The sequence below is a fragment of the Crassostrea angulata genome, chromosome 6, assembly GCF_025612915.1.
Source record: "Crassostrea angulata isolate pt1a10 chromosome 6, ASM2561291v2, whole genome shotgun sequence".
Classification (NCBI taxonomy): Eukaryota; Metazoa; Mollusca; class Bivalvia; order Ostreida; family Ostreidae; genus Magallana; species Magallana angulata.
In genome coordinates this window covers 40,586,096-40,606,751 of record NC_069116.1, presented here as the reverse complement: position 1 = coordinate 40,606,751, position 20,656 = coordinate 40,586,096, and the positions used below count along the sequence as shown (strand labels likewise).

Below are 20,656 nucleotides of genomic sequence, written 5' to 3'. Positions count from 1 at the left end.
GGGTTTTCAAAGATGGCGGCGTCCAGGAGTGATGCCACGTCCCTCCCAACCTTCGATGGGGTGGAAAATCTCATTACTATGACCGATATTCAGAAGGCTTTTGACGAATTATGCGTAGAAGAGGTTCGGCATCATAGTGAATTTTTGTAAAATAGCATATGTCATCGTATACAAGATAATCTGACCTCTGTTTCCTTGACTTCACAACTTGACATTTCAAAAACATGACAGTGACTTCACTCATCGGTGACTTCTTAAATACTGAATGACAACCTAGCATAGACACATTATACAATAAACAATTTGTCATGTTTATTTATGACAGAATCAATTTTGAACTGAATATATAACTTGTTGTCGATTGCAGGAGAGTATGAATGGAGAGTTGGACAATCTTTTGGAGCATCAAACAGCTCTAGAAAATAAAATGAGTGGTCTTCATAAGATCCTGTAAGTGTGAAATTACAAAGTTAAGCTTTTGATACAAGAATAATTCAAACTAATAGATAATAATGTTTAAAACGGTTCAATTTAACGTTTCACACACTCTTAAAAATCAAATGCATGTAGCACTCCAAATAATGTGTGACGGTCAGACGGGTTTAATCACTGGTGTCAGATTTTGCAGTTGGTAGAGCACCTGACTGCAGATCCAGCTCGAAACCCGTCTGTTCCTTCATTATTTCTTCTATCCCATTACAAATGATTCAGAGGCTAAGTTTGATATTTTTGTCTTTCATTTTTGACAGACCTAATCTCCAAATCTTGGAGACAGATTCCAAACAACTATCAAGCATGGTTTCCTTCACCTCAACCCTTGCTGAAAATGTTAGCAGTAAAGTGCGACAGTTGGATGTAGCTAAGGTAAGCAATTTAAACACACCAGCACTGATCAGTGCTTCACATGATTTATTTTTTACTATTTTTTGATATGTAAACAGTGTGGCCTTTGGGTGGAGCGCAGATTTATTTGGTTTACAGATACAGTACCACTTGATTTTTGTAACAGAGAGAATGAAATTCATTTGAAACACACATACGGTATGATCCGCTTACGATCAAATCATAAGCCAAAGTTATAAATTAAATGTCATGTGCTCAGTCTACATTTAATATAATTTATTTGACAACATGTTTCAAGTTTTGTCATCGGAAATAGCTGAAGAAAAGTGCATGATTTGGAGAGTGTTTATTTCCCTCTTTCTCTTTTAAATCAATGGTGATCAATTTCATATGTTGATGAATCAAAAAAAAAATTTCTTCTTTTAGTCAGTATCTAAAAAATAAGTTCCCTGATGTTAAGGTTTTTATTTTGCATCTTGAAACTAACCCCGTTTGCTAAGTCAATTATTTTAATTATAATTACTTTCAGTTTGGATTAAAACTTAATCGAGTTTAGGGGCAATAAACATCAACAAACGCCATCATTTAATGGCTGAGTTAACTTTGTCAAACAAAATGGCTGCCAATATGGCGGCACCAAGGAGCTGGAAGAAATTGTTTTAGCCTCTTTTACCACTGATTCATTTTTCAATGATTTTCTTATATATACATGTTGCAATGAAGCCACACTTTGCAAGGGGGGGGGGGGCTTTGCCCACCTCTTGCTGCGCTTGGTATTACTTTCCTTTAAATTATATGTTTACTGTTGTTTTCTATCCAAAGAGTCAAGTAACAGCTTGCATTACTCGAGTAGAAGACATTCTAGATCTGAAGTTTTGTACCGACGGTGTTCAGACAGCTCTACAAAACGAAGACTATGAAAAGGCAAGTGTCTCTAAATACAACTATAAAAGATAAAGATTATTAAATCTATGCCATCATAAACATGTCTATCATTTGTGAGGAATTGTCTTTGCATTGATAATGGGGTAGATTTGGTGTATTTTTGTCTGGATTTTTGTACTACCGGTAGTTTTTGTACATCACCACCTACCCCCACCATTTTTTTAGTGAGGGAAGCAGATGGGGTGGATGTTAAGCTTGCATTACTTTGCACTTTTCAGTAAATGAAATGTTTTTTATCCCATGCCTGTTATTGAATATCTAAATATCTATCATTAATAATGGTATTTTACCATATGTAAAATGATTTCAAAGAGTAAACAAAAGAATGACTAATACAGTCACATTTAATGGCAAAGATCAAAAAATATTTTTCCCATTATCCAAAGTTGATGTTTGGTTAAATTGTTTGTTATTATCTTTTCAGGCAGCAGGTCATGTGCATAGGTTTAGGAGTCTCGATGAAAACATTCTTAGAATGTCAGAGGAATCAGGAGAAGGTATGGTACTTTGGTAGAACTCACTTGGCAGAACACATACTCATTTATGAACTATTTTAAATAAATGGAATTCCTTACCTTATTTTTCCTTTCTTAATATCTTGCATCATGTATGACAGGAAGCACACTGGACTCGTCCTTCAGACTTCTACAGGAAGCGGAGGAAAAGCTGAAATCCATCGTCAACACCAAGTTTGACGCAGCTGTCCATTCCGGGGATTTCGCCTCCATAGAACGATTCTTCAAGATCTTTCCTCTGATTGGTTTGCATGAGGAGGGACTAACCAAATTTGGAAAGTTCCTGTCTTCGCAGGTAGAGTAAAATATTATTTTGGGACTGGATGGGTGATTTTCAAAAGTTACTTGTGACATATTGGGCATGTTTACTGAAAGTTGAATGATTGTTCAGAAAATAATTCATTTGAATTTATTTAAAGGTGCATGTATATGTATGTATCAGAATCACAGGGAAAAGAATAGAAAATTTGAAGAATTTTATTGATTTTTTTCTTAGAAGAAATATTTCTTCTAGTGATGAGGTCTAGTAAGTGCTTTGGAAATAATCCTGTATTAATGAACTCTATATATAATAATGCATTCTATTTTTCTATCCACAGATAGCTGAGAAGAGCAGGGGGAATTTAATGATTGCAGAGTCAGTGACCCATAAAGACAAAAACGCCAATGTGATTTACGCAGAAACAGCCACACAGCTCTTTGAGAGCATTGCAAACATAATAGAAGTTCGACAACCATTAATAGAAACCTATTTTGGCTCAGGGAAACTTTTTTCATTGATGAAAATCCTCCAAAAGGAATGTGATAGACAAGTCAGACAGATTTTAGAAAAATTCAAATTAAAACGAGACTTCGATGCAGTGGTAAGATCTGTATAAAAATAAAGTACAAGTACCGTATGTTAAATGCACATGCAATTTTCTACCATTGTATATTGATACAGGAGTCTTATTGAATGCTGTTTAAGTTGAGTGAATCTTTTTTATTTCTGGTTTCAGGTACAGCAAGTCCAACAAAATGCTGTCTTTCATCGTCCAAGTGCAACAGAAAAGTAAGCCCCCCACCCCTAAATGGCCTTTCAAATCATGCAGCCACACTATTTGAGAGAAGCTTTATATTATTTAGGTTTGATATGTTTGTTTATCTTTGCTTTCTTTATCTCTTATTGCACCAATTTTTTTTCATATTTTCAGATTTGATCCCAAAGTATTAGATGTCTTGTTATCGGAAGTGGTCTTGCTAAATACCAGAACAGAACTCTTTTTACGATTTTTTCGAAGAAGAGCTGTTGTAAGTCATAACACTGTTGAAATGATTGATTAGTTGGTAAATAAAACATATAAATATAGTAAATTGTAAATAGAAAAAGATCTATGAGCTGTTTGAAGTCATAACACTGTTAAAATGATTGATTAGCTGGTAAATAAAACATAGATATAGTTAATTGTAAATAGAAAAAGATATCTGGTGTAAATTCTAATTTAAGTGTATTATTTCTCATTACATATAGTCGCCATTTGCGTAAAATCTTAATATCATGAAATTCATGTTTTGTTTTGCAGGGGGATATGGAGTCTGCCTATAGTAATGATGATCTTAAAGGTAACGAATATCTTTTTAAAGTTTTGGCTGAATTTTACTTGACACAATATGCTTTATAGTGAGAATCTCGTTGAAAAATCTTTTGATTTGTGTTAGATCGTACAAGTGTTTATAGTAATCAGAATGTACATAAAGTAGGAAAATGATGCTTATTTCTGCTGTATTAGTGTGAGTGGTTATTGTTTATTTTTCCATTGCAAGTTATATTAAACATTTTTTTGCTATTTCAGAGAAAATTAAGGAAATAGACAAATTCATCTCAAATTGTGATTTAAACCGCCTAATGCAGGAGTTAATAGGAAATTACATCATGATGGAAGAATTTTTTATGAGGGAAATGGTCTTAAAGGTAATTTGTAAAGTCTTAGATAAGTCAGAAACTCAAACTTTTATTAAATAGCAATGCAAATAAAGAGATAACTATGTTTGAAACAACACTGAAATCCAGAAAAAGAATCTTTTTCCATTAAAGTTGACAACATCATATTCTTCTTAACATTATTACTATGTATGTTGTCTAATGTTAAAAGATTTATTTATTTTTTTTTACATATTTTAATATGTAATTATAAGAGTAGGAAAAATTATGTGCATGTTTTTATTTGTGTCTTTGATTTAGGCTGTCTCCATGGATACAGTGGAAGAGTCCTCACACACGTCCAGTATGGTGGATGATTCTTTTTACATAGTAAAGAAATGTGTTAGGTACAGTACATCCAAACCCATTTCTCTCTTGAAAAATGATGTACATGTACCGGTAATTATATATTTTACATGATAGATTAATTGTGTGTTTTATGACTTGTCTTGGTAAACAGCTCATACATTTTATTGCAAATAAAGAAAATTGTTTTATCTATATTGATAAATGTTGAATTACATTCAGTTAGATAGTGGTATCTCAGACGCAAATATCTCGAATACATGTGATATGTCAAAATGAATTGAAAGCCCTTTTTTTGTATTGCATTTTAATTTCAATACCCCAAACCTTCTGTTATATGAAGAGTTTTCCCCAGTCCCCTTTAGTTTGGAATAAAAAGATTTGATTGTAGTTCTGTATGATTCCAGGAGGGCAGTATCAAGCTCCAGCGTGGATGGGATTTGTGCAATGTTGAATCATGCCAGCACCGTGCTAGAACAGGACTTCAGAGAAGTGCTGTTTTCCCGGGTGCGGGCGGGGTTCCCCTCCGGTTTCGATCTTACCCAAGCCTATAACATGGTGCAGTCCAGCATACAGCAAGGGAAGCTACAGAGTTCAGACCAGGAGAAGGCCAAAACAACATTTCTTGTAATCCAAATTGCAATTATTAAACAGATCAATATTAAATTATTGAAATTTTTGATGTTGAATTATTGTAATTACATTTGTATTAATTATGTGTACTTGAAGGTGAATGAATTATTTTTTTTCATATTTAAGGTTGCAATGAATAATGCAGAAGTCAGCTGTGAATATTGCAAATCTTTGAAATCCAACATTGAGGTAAGATGAACTTTGAAACATATAAGACATGTATAAGAACAATTGTGTATGCACAATTGCAGTGCCTTTGCAATTCATCATTGTGTAAGAATAAAATCTAATTTGAGGCAATGATAAGCACTCCAAAAAGGACAGATTTTGTTATACATTGTTTAGTAATAATATAATTTGTTTGATTGCAGGAGGAAGTGCGGAGATCATTCAGTAAAAGTTCTGAGCAGAGCAAAGCCAAATTACAGGTTATTAAAGTTATTTCTAATTTTATATGGTACAGTATTAAGAAATTCATTTCTACGAAACCTTTGAAATGAAAACAAATTAATATTTCAAAAATCTAGGAAAGACAAGTTTGGAACAGAAAACAAGTCTTATTATTTTATTCCTTTACTTTCCTTTATTACAGAGCTGTGTGACAGATCTGGGAAATGTGGCGGTGCGGTTAAAAGAGGTGGTGGATTTTGGAGTGTCCCAGCTCAGAAGTAGTGCCATCAAACCGCGGATAAAACCGCTCACAGACACCTTCCTGTCCACTAGTCACAACATCTCAGAAGTAAGTTTTCCAAAGTTCTTAATAGTTAGATGGTAAAAGGTACAAAGTACCTGAAAGTAAATTTTCTAATTTGACACTCTAAAGCATTTCTTTATACAGTTCAAATTATGAAATTTACATTTTTTATTTTTCTTCTCTTTTAGGATGATTTTTCAAATTATGAGGCAAATGATCCATGGGTTCAGAATTATATTCTGCAAATTGACAATATGATGGCCACATTCAAAGTAAGCATTATTGATCATGTTTATGCATTTATAAATATGAGAGCTTGTATACCGGTATTTCATACATGTGTAATAGAACCTTTCCAAAATCTTATTGAAAGCTCCCTTTCTATACAGTTTATTACAGTGCAAATTATTTTGACAGAGTGCTCTCTCCACCGAAAACTATGACACATTTGTGAGTCAAGTGACGACAGAAGTGACATTTCAGTTAGAGAAGGCTGTACTAAAGACAAGTTTCAACAGAGTATGTACAATAGTACCGGGTAGTGTAAGGGTTTCGAGATCAACATCTCTGGGAAAAGTGTCCTAAATAAGCATGATCCTGTTTGAGCTCTAGAGATATATTTTTTCCATGTGTATGAATTTAAATTGGACAGAGGAAAAAACTAATAGCAATTATGGATTGTTTTTGTGTAATATTTATTGCACTTTATTAAAAAAAGGTTGCAGGAGTATTTGAACTCTGGATATACATATCAGTAATTTGGTGTTTTATCCAATGAGCTAACAAGTCGGACAAATAATCTGTCCATTAGATAACATGACAATTCATTGGAACATCCATTTTGTATAATTTTATTGTGGTATTAAAAAAATATGTGTCAGATTATATGGGGGCTCCTTTAAGGTGGCCTTTAGTTTTGATAGGAAAAACTGTATTTCATATGTACATGCTACTTTGTTGGTGATAAGCTCTTTGAAGAATTTTTTTTATAGCAGAAAAAAGATCAGCTTCAATGAATTTTTTTTATGTCTGGCACTTGATTTTTACACTTCTAAATATCATGAACTACCAGTAGCTTAAACATCAAATAGAAAGATATCATTCCTGTTATTTTATTTTAAGTTAAATGATAACATTCTTATGTCATTGTAATACTGTATACTGCCACTTGTAATTTTCGCCCTTCCACACTCGCAAACAGTTACGCCTCAGCTTGAATTCGCCCAGACATGTTTGTTTTTACTATGAGATGATTTGAGACATTGGAATTAACCCAGTCTTAAATTTGCCTGCTGAAACAGGGCAAATATTTTCCTGTATTCTGTAGAATGATTTGAATTTAAAGTTTCTGGATATGATATATTATGGCATCTTTTATGTTTTAGCTGGGAGGTTTACAGTTTGACAAAGAGTTGCGTGCCCTTGTTGGATACCTCTCCTCAGTGACAACATGGACAATCAGAGATAAGTTTGCCCGACTGACGCAAATGGCAACCATTCTCAACCTAGAGAGAGTAAGTTCATGTACTAAATGTCCATGCAAGGGATCCAAAACATGTAAAATTGAAACTGTTACAAAAGTGAATATTAAGAGATAAAGACTAAGGAAAGTTTACTGTAAAATTTAATTGATATAAACAAATAGGATTTTTGAAAATGAATTAGATAAGCATTCACATTATGAGACAAGTAATTTACAAGGTTCCAAAAAGTCATTGCAATCCCTAATTTGAACATTTGTTCAATATGCTAGTCTTATTGCTTTCAACTTTGCATGACGATTATACATGTACACGTGCACTTTAACATGGATTTGCCCTCAAATAAATACATATGTAGTCAATATTTAGATGAATATTTTTTTGATTATAGGTTAATGAGCTTCTAGATTACTGGGGGCCAAATTCTGGACCTCTGACCTGGAGATTGACCCCAACAGAGGTCAGAAATATTCTCTCCTTGAGGTAAGTCTTGTCTTTGTATTCTCTCTGTTCTTTCATGTGACTGATGCGGTTTTTATATCAATGTATTGCTTTGTATATTTAGTCAGTAGCTACATTATATGTCCACTTGACTTTAACAGTTAATTCTTCTGTGAATTTAATGAATTCTCTATTCTTGCTATTTTAGGGTGGATTTCAGATCTGAAGAAATCAAGAAACTCAAATTATAAACTAGGGCAGCTGTGATAAAAAACAATTCTGTGTTCAGTGATTGATCTTTGTTTAAAGGAAGAATTTTTTCTTTAATGTGATGAATACCATGCCTTCATCATAATATGACCAGAGAGAGAGAGAGAGAGAGAGAGAGAGAGAGAGAGAGAGAGAGAGAGAGAGAGAGAGAGAGAGATTGTTGACCTGTTAATGAGAATGTTTGTGGTTGAGTTTTGTTGATTTTTTTGTGAATGTATGTTATTCTTCTTTAATTTATATAATGGTATGTAAATTATTATGGTTATATTTTAATTGTAAATCAATATTGAGTTTACAAGTCGATGACGCAGGGTTTTAGAATTGGCCTTTTGTGTGTGTTCTAGAATGGCGGAAATGTATGGTATATGATACACATGTATCTCAAGTTGTGAAAAAATTGTAGATTCCTGACCCCCCAAAAAGTGCATTTTATTGTTTAAATTGCTCATATGGTAACAGCAGTTTTATATATTAAATTTTTTACCCTATGAGATTGATAAATAATCAGCAAGTCTGTAAAACATATCAGTGTACATACATGTAGCTCATGTATAAAATGCTTTAAAAGTATTATGAATGATAATAATTGAAAACTTGTAACTTGCCATAATGTCTGAACTATTTTCTTAGTATTATTGAAATGCATCCTCACACATTCAGCATACTTTGCAAGGCAATATGACAATTGCCTTCGCCTTTTAGAAAGGAATAATAGCTAATCTTCCTTGATTTTGCTTATAATTTGAACTGCCATTGAAACCATCAAATTTAATGATTTTTATCTACTATACATAGGGATACGGCTTTTTACAATGCATCCACAATCATTTTTTAAAGTGTCTGTTTTGATGAGGACATGACACTGACTTTTCAGATCCTGAGAATTATCTCCTTAAATGACTTCTTACACTTGGTGTCTTACAGTATGGTACTTCTTCTTTATGATGTACATACTTGTTAAGTATTGAGGGGGGTGTTTGAAATATCATAAATGTCATCAATAAAAAAAAAGTCCTGTTGACATTAAAACAGCTGTGAAATTGGTAAACTTCAGTGGGTATGCCTTACCCCAAGGAATTTATGTCCTAATGATCCTAGGTACTTTCTTTTTGTTTTGTACTTGAATTGTGATTTATTATAGCCCTGCTCCAAAGGAGAGGGGGGTATGTTGTTATATTCAAGAAGAATAGGTAGGGACTAAATAATTGCATTCCCATACCATTCATTATGGACAAATCCTGGGAGGTAGTACTCGTGAATTTGAATGTTTTCACAGTGCTATGTGATGAAAATAAGGGACCAGTCTTGAATTTGAGAAGACAATCCGGTATACACTGACTTGTATTATAATAAGATATGATTGAGGCAATCAACTTTTTCTGAAAAATAACAAATGTTTGAATGAAGTTGGGACAAACAATATTTAATATTTTATTTATTGCATGCTTATGTACTCGTTTCAAACAATGCATTTTTCAATGATTAGGGAATTTCAACTATACAATAAATCAGAAAGAATATAATTTTAGTGTTTGATGTTATTATTACTAAGGCATACAAGTATATTTTGTTTCCTTGCTCCTAATAAATCAGTGATCTGATTTGGGTAGGAGCATTGCTTAGATCAGGGTTTCAAAGCCAAATATTGGAGGCTTTGGTCGAGACAACTATGTTTGATCTCCATCTACTTCATGTACTTCTTTAAAATTTGGATGATGAGAAAAATAGCAGCTGTTTTGTTCAAATATGTTAATTATAAAGAATCCACTCTGGGATTCGAGCCAGTGATGACTTTTGACCAAGTGATGCCTTTGACATTGTTTATCAGATACAAAAAGTCAGTTTAAATACTAAGGGGTTCTTGTGTCAAAAACTTGGGAATGAGAATATGTGTATAGGTTGGGTGATGGTGTGGAATGAAAGTTTGGGGGGGGGGGGGGGGGGGTCCAGGAAACGTCTAATTTCACATAGTAAAGTCAAAGTTACCAAAAATAGGCCTTCGACCTTTGACCCCCTGATAAACTAAATCCTCCCTCACCCCCACCTCTTCCCGGATTCCCGTTTGTTAGATAGAACCATTTTAACAAGACCTTGGACTTTCAGTAGGACGTAGCTATCTATTTCTTGTGTCAAAACAAGTTAAAAATGATGCGGTTTGAAGCGAAATTTGACTAGTTGCGTTGTCTTAACTCAAAAGCCAGACAAATCTTGTTGATTTCAGAGAGCTATGGCTGAGTGGCTGACAATGAAATAGACAGGCCTACGTCACAATGCTGTTTAGCACAACTATCCAAAGTCCAAGCTCTTTTTAAAATGGTTCTAAATACCGCTAAATTGGGAAAAATCAACATAAGTATTGAGAAAAAAGCATTACCACCTATCGTTTGTTTAATCAAACATTACTCACAAATACCAGACATAGGCCCTTACACCATATCCAGTAATAGTGAACCCACCGACCAGAAAGAATGGGGACGTTTTATCAATTGTTGTTGACAATACGGGGACAAGAACAGGAAATCGGGGAGAAAATTAAATGCATCTAAAGACGATGCTGGTCCCAATCACATTTCACGGTGTGTGTCAGAGCACTGATAGATAGCAGGGCTTATTTCTACTGCACAAAAGTGGAAATCATAATGACGGACTTCAAGTGGTTTTAAGGGTCAAATTGACCGAGTCTCTCTCTCTCTCTCTCTCTCTCTCTCTCTCTCTAAAAAAAAACGACATTATAACCGAAGATATATTTTCCCATATCAGTCTACCCCAGATTGTTCGAAATCATGAACTCTCTCTCTCTCTCTCTCTCTCTCTCTCTCTCTCTCTCTGAGTGACAGGAACAGTGAAGGAATGATATGCACTATCTCGTACAGAATTTAAAACGTTTGATTCAAGAAATTATGAATGTTTTGCACCAAAACTGTGTAATCTAACTGAAATTACAGGAAATTTTTAATGTCCACATCATGATATATAAACATCACGCGCCTTCATATGCATAGAGAACATTTGGATATCATTTTCTGTTACACTGCGTGTGTTTAAAGACGAGTGATTAATATTAAGTGAAGGAATAAAACAGAGAAAATATGTTATGTACAAGAAACGGAAAAACAAGAGCCAAAAGTCAAATTATTACGTGATTTGATAAGGCTGTCAATGTTGGTTTATTATTTTCTTCAATTAAAAAAGTCTTCCAATGAGAATTGCTAACTTGCAATTAATACAATGATGCGAAAATAAAATGATTATTTGGAGATAAATCACCGCATCCCCTATTGACAATAAAACATTAATCCCCCCATATTTATTTCCTCCGCTCGACAACCTTAAAAATTTATTCACCGTCGGTTTTGACGCACTCACGAGCACAAACAAGTCCGAAGAAAAGGCAGTCAGGGCTTGTAAGAGGGGAGCTTGAATAGATGACAAATTTTTCTGTGTCGACACCTGCGCAAATTCAATTAGATTTCACAAAAACGGACCCACCGAGACTCCGGACTTCCATGGATCAATTTGCCGAGATGAGCACCTTAGAAGCTGGTAAGTGTGGCATCAATCTCATTCTGAACTAATCAATTTCAATTCTGTTCATTTCGCATTTTCTCCGTTTCCTAGGAGTATTCTTTGCATACCTCTGGATGCGTTTTGCTATGCACCATTGTAGAAATCTTAGCTCCTAGGAGATTTTTTTCGCCTCTCCCTGTCCATATTTAAGCGAGGCAACACTTCCGAAAAATCATTATTTCTGGATTTTTTATAAGGGTATTTTTAAAACTTTTGATTCTAGGATAGATAGTAAATTCCTTTTCTGCAATATTTTTATTTTATTTATTACCGAGGAGCATCTTTAACTTGTTTGCAGACTTTTGATTCATTATATATGTACATATTACATCGTGGTACATTTTAACCAATGCATCGTTCAAGGTAAGTTTACGAAAAAAAATTCATCTCCTATTTTATTTTATTTTTTTTTTTTTGAATTATTTTAAGAAGCTTCAACTGTCTTGTGTTTCCAACAAATATTTTTAATGTTCTTATACTAAATTGCATAATATAGAGTGAATATATTTGAGAACATTGTTCTTATGTGAGAAGTAATTCCAACGATTTTCAGAGCCGCATTAGAATGAAAAATAGTACTCAGTTGAATGCTTCAAAACTTAAAATGTAAACAAAATATTGGTTATTCACGATATCTTACTAGCAGTGACCGACGAAACTTTGACTTCACGTTCTCTTACAAAAATTAGCTATAATACTAATGTAACTTTATAGAAAAAGAAAAATGCTTGAAACAAAATGTTTAGGAATTTTTTTTATAAAGAAGCAAGATCTTTAATGGGCACGTTCGAACACTTATAGGCTAAACATGAAATTCGAAATATTTTTTCTCCAAATTGAAAAATAAGTACTTGTGTTACATATATTAGCCCCAATGAAATAAAACTTGTCACCAAGCTACCAAAAGGGGGATGTGAGGAATGTATGTTTAACAATACAGGAAAGCTCCAACCCGATTTTAATACCCCGTGTTTGAGGAAATTTTATGCTGCCTTATGAATAAAGGAGGTTTACTCGCGATTTTTATTAGATTCGTATAAATGTTCTCGTCTGTAGAATTAAGCAGAGAGAGAGAGAGAGAGAGAGAGAGAGAGAGAGAGAGAGAGAGTATTTACTAATAAAGTACCGGTAGATATTTTTTATCATTTTTATCATTTTTATTATTCCCAGTGATAGAATATCTATTTGCATCAACTTTCATGTTTGAGGGAAAAACGAAAATTTCATTATCATTTTTTTCATGTTGGAAATCACAAAAACAAAACCCAAAGTTCAATACGAATTTATTCGCTCTTGAGAAAAAATAGAGACAAATCATCACAAAATGTGAATGTCTTTGCAATTACTTACTTCTCAATCTGTAAAATGAAATTATAAAGAAATCAAATTTCTATAGTTCATACATCAATGTGCACAATAGTTAGTAATGATTGTGTAAATTTCAAAATAAAAATGCATCTAAATTGTAGTCGTGCTAACTATACGTCATCACATTTCAGAAAAAAAAATATTCATTAAGAACAAGAGGAGAAGGGGTTTGAGTTTTGATTTCTGATGCATCGAATGAATCCACTTTTATTTTCAAAATAAAAGCATTGTCTGTTATTGGTAGCGCAAGTATCATTTCTACATTTTACAATGATCATTATCATATGCAGGTGCTACTATCCCGTCAGTTCCCGTAGGATTTCATTCCCATTTCACAGAGCATGACAGACCCTCCACATCCAATGTTTGTCCCGACAACACCTCGCCATCTCCCAAACGCTTTGGTGACGAAGAAGCAAATTTAGGTATAAATAAAGATGTACTAATAAACAATATTAATCCATTGAAATGCAGAAAAATTCTTGAATTAAGACACGTCGATGATATGGATACATTTTTTATCATTTACTTTTCCAGGCAATTTTCATCGTCTTCGTAACTGTTCAAAATCACATTCGACACCTGCAACTTTGAAATGGTATGGATTGTTTTTGCTAGAAAAATTGAAACTTTTCAAATTAAGTTATATATAACCATAGATACCTTGATATGATGTTTTACATCACCTGACATTGATAAGTAATTGCGTGTAAAATAGATTTTGTACATCCCAGCGAGACTCTTTCAGTTTCCGACAAACTCAGAAATGTTGAACCATCGCATAAAAGCATAAATTTCAGAAAATATAAAAATAAATCTGGAACGTTTAATCTAAAAAAAGAAGTTGAAGAGAATGAGTTTATGGGTTAATTTATTACAGGTTGGAGGAGAATTACGAGATAGCGGAGGCAGTGTGTATCCCCAGAAGCACCCTCTACTGCCATTACCTGGACTACTGCGAGACCAACGACACACAGCCCGTCAACGCGGCCAGCTTCGGGAAGGTATAAGGCAGGGGCTGGGACTGGGGCCGTCGTACTGATATGTCTTTCAAGTTTCTATCAAACTCCTTCAAGGCTTCCTGGACCCGTTTACATTTATTTCTGCTTGGAAGCACTAGTAGGAGGGACGATTTGTTCTTGGAGAAATTGAGAAGTTAATGTTATTACGGATCAACTTCTAGTATCTGATAGTCCTATATTAGAATATTATTGGTGGTTCTGGGATTTATTTTGTTGTTTGGTTTTTTTTTTAAATAAAACGGCCAGAAACGTGAAAAATTTCAAATAATAATAAAATGAAACTTTGCAATGAATAATTATATTCAATTAGAGTTAAAGTGTATGTTTCAGACATTTTTTTTCAATTATAAGCCTTCAAATACTGTGTAACCAACAAATAATCTTTTTTTATGCAGATAATTCGGCAACAGTTTCCTCAAATTACAACCCGACGACTTGGCACAAGAGGGCAGTCAAAGTAAGTGTATAACTCGTTGCAAAATAATAGAATTCCAAAGGAGGAAAACAACCCAAATGAGCCCTGAAACCACGCTTTTTTCCTTTCTTTTCAGATACCACTATTACGGTATTGGAGTAAGAGAAACTTCGAAATATTTTGAAACGGTGTATTCGGCCAAAGGGACCCCAAGGTAAAATGATCCAATTAAATCTCTTGATTCTGTATGATAAATACTTGCAATTTCAGCTATCAAAACCAATACCTGTTTTTTTTTTCCAGTTCAAATGAAGGGAAGAAGGAAAATGTGAAACAGGTTGGTGAACGTCACAATAATTAGTTTTTGTATGCTAATTCTAGGGTGCATTTGTTACTTTTTTAATATACTAGTGAACGAATGACACAAAGTTACTCTTTAAAATTTTGATTCCTGAAAAAAAATTTGAAAAGAATTAGAAATTCGTAAAACCCATATAGCGAAGATTGACATATTGTGTCGTTGCTCTAGGATTCAAAATTGGTGAAATCTATTGGTTACTTCAAAACAAACATGATTTATAATCAATGCTTTTAATTGACATACCCCGCTGAAGATCTTTGCCTGTCTTTTAACAAAGTAAATCGTTTTCTCCATGGACCAGATCGTTGCATATTCCCCCCGCTCCAAACTCGGAACCTTGTTACCGGATTTTCCCGACATCAAAGATATCAAGCTGCCAGATGATGTACCTGAAGATAAGGTATTCCGAAAAATTGTTTTTGTTGCATGACTATTAGAGTTTGCAGATATGAATGCATAAACTTATTTTGGGAAATATAATGGTGAATTCACACATACATGAGGTTTTATATATATAGATAGTTACTTGAAAGCATGCAAACAGAAAAGCACCAACGCCCATATAATATCAAGTACTGCATAACTTATATTCGTAATTGTTAAAAAAAAAATTTTAAAAATCCAAGTTAGTTGTTTTATTGTTATAAGAATGTACCAATTCATGATGGCTGTTTGAAAATACGTCCATATAGCGGCTCCGTGTAAGATACTGTAATTATTTGATAATTTGATATAGATATTCCTATAACGTGGTTAAATGTCGTTCTTATTACAATTTGTTAAACCTAAAATTTGATTTGTAGGTGCTGACTTTTATGATGATGTACAGAACACACTGTCAGAGAATCTTAGACACTGTCATCAGAGCCAATTTTGATGAGGTATATCCGCCACCATTTCCATTCTTTTACACACCCCTCATCGTTCAGAAACATTTTTGTAAAATAAAAAAACAAAACAAAACAAACAGAAAAGACTTTGATCAAAACAATTATTCAAACAATTGATGAATTATTTTTTCATGTCAAATTCGTGAACAAATTTTCCAGGTACAGAGTTTCTTGCTACACTTCTGGCAGGGGATGCCGGAACACATGATGACGATTCTGGACTCGCAGACGACAGTTCTGTTGGTGGGAGTATGCGACACAATGCTGTACAAGGCCATTGCTAATGTGCTCATGCCGTCCGTCCTTCAGGCGCTACCTGACAGGTGAATGACGTCTGATCAATTTTACATTTTACGATGGTTGGCAGTAGATTTGTTTCTTCAAATTGTTAAAATGTTTTGCGACTCTTTTTCTGGCTGAGAATAGAATCATTGAAACAAGATCAATCAACGTTCACGATACAAGATAATTCCGTATATTTTTGAGAGGGGGGGGGGTTGGTGTTTGTAATATGTTGAGTAATTTTTGCCAATTTATTGCACAGTCAAGGGACTAAATATTGTATATAATCAGCAAGATTCAAAATAGAAATTTGGTTCCGTTTAGAATGTAAACTGAGAGAAACCGACGATATCACTCACACTTAAACCATTTTTCAGTTTAATTCAAGTAATAAAAAACTTTTCACAACAACTGGACGAATGGTTGAAGATTGCATTGGATTCTCTACCAATTGGAATTAGAGAAGTAAAGTTTGACCGTAAGTGATTTTTAAAGTTATTAGAACACGCATTTTGCATCGGATTTATCTTTAATATGTGACCATCGACATCATTTAAGCACCCCCCCCCCCAACCTTATTCCGCATATTAAAATAGCACTTTAATTCTCTATACTATGATAGTACTTCTAACAGAAAAATGACTTGAATAATCAATTTTGTTCACAGTAAAGAAGAGAAAAGAATCATATATTCTTATTGCCATGGTTTTGTCGATACATTACTTAGTTAAAATTGAACAAAAGGGCCCCTTAACAAAGTACTATACACATGTATCTCCTTTGACAGTTGCCCGCCGATTTTCCCAAATTCTCCGTCGTCAGATTTCCCTGAATCACCTGTGTCAGGCGGCGAGGTCGGTCGTCCACAATCCGGACATTTCCGCCCAGATGCTGGAGGACTGGATCAGTGTGGATCTAAGCGGCATCATCAAGCAGACGATGTACACAATGGAGCGATACAGGGAGAAAGTAATGGAAACTATTGTAAATCGTAAGAGACAACCATCCTTTTTACATAGTTCATACATATATGTACTTTAGTATGTATAACGCCACCTCTGCATGCAATAATAAAATTATAAAATATTGTTATTCCTTTGTGCATACCTATTAAATCAATTGTGTTTATGCCCATTGGAAAGTATAATTTTTTATTTACAAAATATGGTATAAAATGATCTAAACGTGACTTTTGTTTGTTAATTCTTAGTGTGCAACGAGTTTGAACAACTCCTAGACGACCAGGCTCCACTACAGTCCTACACAGAATGGCTGGACAGAATGGTGGATAGGTGTGTCGTCCAGGTACATCGCCCCCACCCCAACCACCCCCCCCCAAAAAAAAACATCCAAATAACATAATCATATAACAGTCTCAATAAACAACAGTGTCAGTGCATTAGACAAACTGGCAAAATCATGTACCTGACTACAGTGTAATGCGCATATAACTAACACACTTAAAACGAATTCACACTTAAAGCAAAGTCACTTTTATTCATCATGTCTTAAAATATATCTTATCATAAAAACTCATCGGAACTAACAAATAGCTTTTGTAAAGAATCAAAATCGCTTGTTATTGGCGCTTTAACATATGTATATAAATGTACATATTTTATTTTTAAGTTTGCAAAGAACAGACCGGGTTCCTTGCGAAGAACGGCTCGTCAGTTTCTGTTGATGTGGTCTTGTTTTTGTACCAGGATAATACGTGATATGACCCTCCACAGCTCTCCAAGCTTCGGTATAAAATGGCATTGAATGTAATTTTTCTACAGTAAATAGTTTTAAAGATGAAAATTATGACTGCGCTTTCTGAATCTGTTTTTTAAATTGTTACCATTGCTATGTGCTAATCAGTCTATTTGAGTACAATTTAAAAATCATAATTTTTTGACGTGTGTTAATCAGTCTATTTATAAATGGTAATTTTTTGACGTGTCTACATTGAATGTTTCTGGCAGGGTCCTTCCACCTGCTTCACCTGATGTTTGACGATTACGTGTTGTTCCTGGTGGAGAATCTGTACAGCCAGGAGCGGTCTAAGGACTTCCTGAGGCACATCAAGGGGGAAATCACGGGTCGGACATATTCAAACAACCATATAATTCACAAATGCATCAATAACAATGCCTTTGCTCCCCCCCCCCCCACCAAGTCAGAGAGGATCTCGCTACTAAACAAAATTGATTTGACTACATTTACGCACATTATATACACTGGAAAACGTAGTGTAGAAAAGTATATTGTCCAAATATGCGGGTAAATAGTAATAGTATAGGGTTTCAGATATAAGTGGCAGAGTTCATGGTTTTATCCCCGTTCAGCTTAATAAACGATTTGATTATACTCAGAATTTGCGTTTCATTTTAGAGTACATGTATATGTAGACAAGTTTTTTGTCAAAGCATGTGCTGTAAATAATAGGGCTTTCTTCCGTAAAGGGTCTTTGGTCGTACACTTTTCGTTCTACGCCTTGTTTTATGCACTAATAAAAATGGACTTATTACGTAAATTTCACTATATATTACAGACCTCACAGATGACGAACCTTTGCCCGATTACAGTGTACTAAAAGAGGCCTTTATAGCGGCCGAGGCCAAAGCGGCTTCAAATACAATAACCAAAACTTCAGAGGGACTGAAAGTTGACATTTTCAAGGAGAATATCGGTATTTTTTCATTTAGTTGACATTTCTCTTCTGCGATGTTCAATAAATCAGCTATCGAATTTATGATGTTATCTTTGAAACATCATCTTTTGATATTGCCTTTACTTCCAATGTTTTTCAAAGGAATTGAGAGAGAAGTCATTTCACCAAGAACAAGATTTATAGATCCTTCGCAAGATTTCGAATGTACACATCCAATTGTTTTAAATCCACATTCGTCGTTTTTGTAAGTAACTTTTTCAATGACAGTATTGTGATTTAAAACAATGGTATAGATGCATGTAATTGCATATAAAGTTAATGGAAATAAGAAACTACATTTGTAATCATAATTTTATCATTTATTGTAAACGTATTATAATTAGCATAATACTAGTACTTGGCGGATTTTTCAACAAGTTTTGAATGGAATTAGGGTATCACTGAATGTGTCTTCTCTTATGCATATATGCATAGCATTTAGCGATGTACTTAATTCAGCGAAAGCGGCTTCCCTCCAAAAACGCTAAAAAAAATAATCAGCCAAATGTTATATGTTTACAGTAATAAGCTAAAATTTGTTTTACTTTTTCCTCCACAGAAAACACGTTCGTCCTACTTTCGAATCTACATTTCCTTACGGATCACACTGTCACACGGCTAATACTCAGGTTGATTTCAATATGCATCTTTTTGTGACAATGCTGGTTTTAGTTTACTTAAAAATTAATTCCAAATATTCCAAAATATATTTTCTTAAAATATCTTTGTTTTCAGGGGGTATAGTCACGGTTTTGGTCAACATTTATTTTTTCGTGTTCAATGTTTTCAATGCTTCAGTAAGGCATTTATAAATTAAAATGTGAGCCAAAATTTGAGTGTCAGTCGTCGAGTTATAATCGAGATACAGGGCTTCCAGTTCTTTGTTATGTAAACAAAGTCCAGTTTATTTAACCAAAAAATATGAAAAATTAAAATTTGACCAAAATCGTGAACATGTTACTTTCAAAAAAAATATATCAGAAGAGAAATACAGGTATCAAAACATCTTTATTTCACAGACGACAACCACACAATCGAACAATACCACATCAAATAACAGTTGTTTGAATCAAGATCAAAGTACTGAGATGACTCGACAGGGCGCGTTTTTCATGGAACTACAAGGCACAAGTCTTTCAGACAACTCCAACTTCACTCAACAGCAAGTGTCTTAAAATAGTCTTGTTCTTTTAACTCTTACTTTAATTTTTGGTTCAGATTTGAATATAGCATAAACCTGTTTAATTAAAAGGGCATATGTTTAGATTTTTAAATGCTATGGCACATTTGGAGATTGCTTCTAAGATTAAATAAAAACCCTGTTAATATTTTAATGAGTGTATGCGATCATATTTTAGGGACGTTAAACAAAAACTCTTTTTAAAAAATTTCAGGCGTTGTTTTCTAAAGATATTGATATTGTTTTCAGAAATGAAGAATTTCCATTTCACCATTACTTAAGAAACCAACAACCTTTGCGAGGAAGTATCAACCAGACTGTTGAGAGAGTCGCCATTAACCCGGAAGTGGTGTCAAACTATGGCTACACAACCGGGTACTGTTACGATTACCACCCGCCCTACCTATCTAAACAGAAACTACAGGACTGTTAAGTACTCGTCATATGACTCTAATACTGATGAAATGCGAGATTTTTTTAAATGTAAAAAAAAATTGAAATAAATTAAAAACGCCTGGATGGCGATGCGTGCGTGACTGATTTTGAAATAACCTAGTTAATAAATGAAATAAATCTATACTTAACTAGTGCTTCTAATTTTCTAAAAGTCAAATGCTGATTATTAATTGTTTGAGTTTTACAATTAAATATGATTGCCCACATTTTCATAGTTTTTTTTTAAAGTAAATAAACCCGTATTGTGTACTTAATGTTACCCCCAAATAGATCTAGCACTACGGTATAAATGCTTTTGAAAAGCTAATTGCTTTTTCTTATGAAACATTTTC

At 33.9% G+C, this 20,656-nt stretch overlaps 2 protein-coding genes across 3 annotated transcripts; both read left to right on the top strand.

The window, feature by feature from the left end:
• Nucleotides 1-6: 6 nt before the first annotated feature.
• On the top strand, nt 7-9,611 carry LOC128187969 (conserved oligomeric Golgi complex subunit 4-like). Its single transcript, XM_052858700.1, has 21 exons — nt 7-123; nt 368-450; nt 750-864; nt 1,666-1,771; nt 2,217-2,285; nt 2,405-2,598; nt 2,903-3,166; nt 3,302-3,354; nt 3,497-3,593; nt 3,866-3,905; nt 4,136-4,254; nt 4,525-4,610; nt 4,977-5,196; nt 5,329-5,391; nt 5,574-5,630; nt 5,795-5,941; nt 6,085-6,168; nt 6,314-6,415; nt 7,282-7,410; nt 7,769-7,860; nt 8,027-9,611. Exons 1-21 carry the CDS (start codon nt 13-15, stop codon nt 8,067-8,069), a joined length of 2,274 nt encoding a protein of 757 aa, XP_052714660.1. The 5' UTR covers nt 7-12; the 3' UTR covers nt 8,070-9,611.
• A 1,802-nt stretch (nt 9,612-11,413) lies between these two features.
• Nucleotides 11,414-20,584, top strand: LOC128188685 (transcription factor RFX4-like). Of its 2 annotated transcripts, none has more exons than XM_052859891.1 (20): nt 11,414-11,631; nt 13,362-13,448; nt 13,561-13,621; nt 13,904-14,027; nt 14,441-14,502; nt 14,597-14,674; nt 14,764-14,797; nt 15,123-15,221; nt 15,625-15,702; nt 15,871-16,034; nt 16,371-16,471; nt 16,781-16,984; nt 17,204-17,298; nt 17,623-17,740; nt 17,961-18,077; nt 18,530-18,667; nt 18,791-18,893; nt 19,248-19,317; nt 19,708-19,850; nt 20,118-20,584. In XM_052859891.1, exons 1-20 carry the CDS (start codon nt 11,514-11,516, stop codon nt 20,299-20,301), a joined length of 2,178 nt encoding a protein of 725 aa, XP_052715851.1. In that variant the 5' UTR covers nt 11,414-11,513; the 3' UTR covers nt 20,302-20,584. The 2 variants fall into 2 exon arrangements, with proteins under 2 accessions (XP_052715851.1, XP_052715850.1); XM_052859890.1 differs by having other exon boundaries at nt 11,415-11,631; nt 13,314-13,448.
• The last annotated feature ends 72 nt before the right edge of the window (nt 20,585-20,656 follow it).

What these genes read in the sequence shown, in the direction of transcription:
- LOC128188685 (XM_052859890.1), top strand. Translation starts at nt 11,514, where the DNA reads ATGACAAATTTTTCTGTGTCGACACCTGCGCAAATTCAATTAGATTTC. An exon ending in ACGCGGCCAGCTTCGGGAAG is followed by an intron (nt 14,028 to 14,440) that starts GTATAAGGCAGG and finishes TTTTTTATGCAG; the next exon opens with ATAATTCGGCAACAGTTTCC. An exon ending in TAGAGAAGTAAAGTTTGACC is followed by an intron (nt 16,472 to 16,780) that starts GTAAGTGATTTT and finishes CTCCTTTGACAG; the next exon opens with TTGCCCGCCGATTTTCCCAA.
- LOC128187969 (XM_052858700.1), top strand. Translation starts at nt 13, where the DNA reads ATGGCGGCGTCCAGGAGTGATGCCACGTCCCTCCCAACCTTCGATGGG. An exon ending in CTAGTCACAACATCTCAGAA is followed by an intron (nt 5,942 to 6,084) that starts GTAAGTTTTCCA and finishes CTTCTCTTTTAG; the next exon opens with GATGATTTTTCAAATTATGA. An exon ending in AGAAATATTCTCTCCTTGAG is followed by an intron (nt 7,861 to 8,026) that starts GTAAGTCTTGTC and finishes TTGCTATTTTAG; the next exon opens with GGTGGATTTCAGATCTGAAG.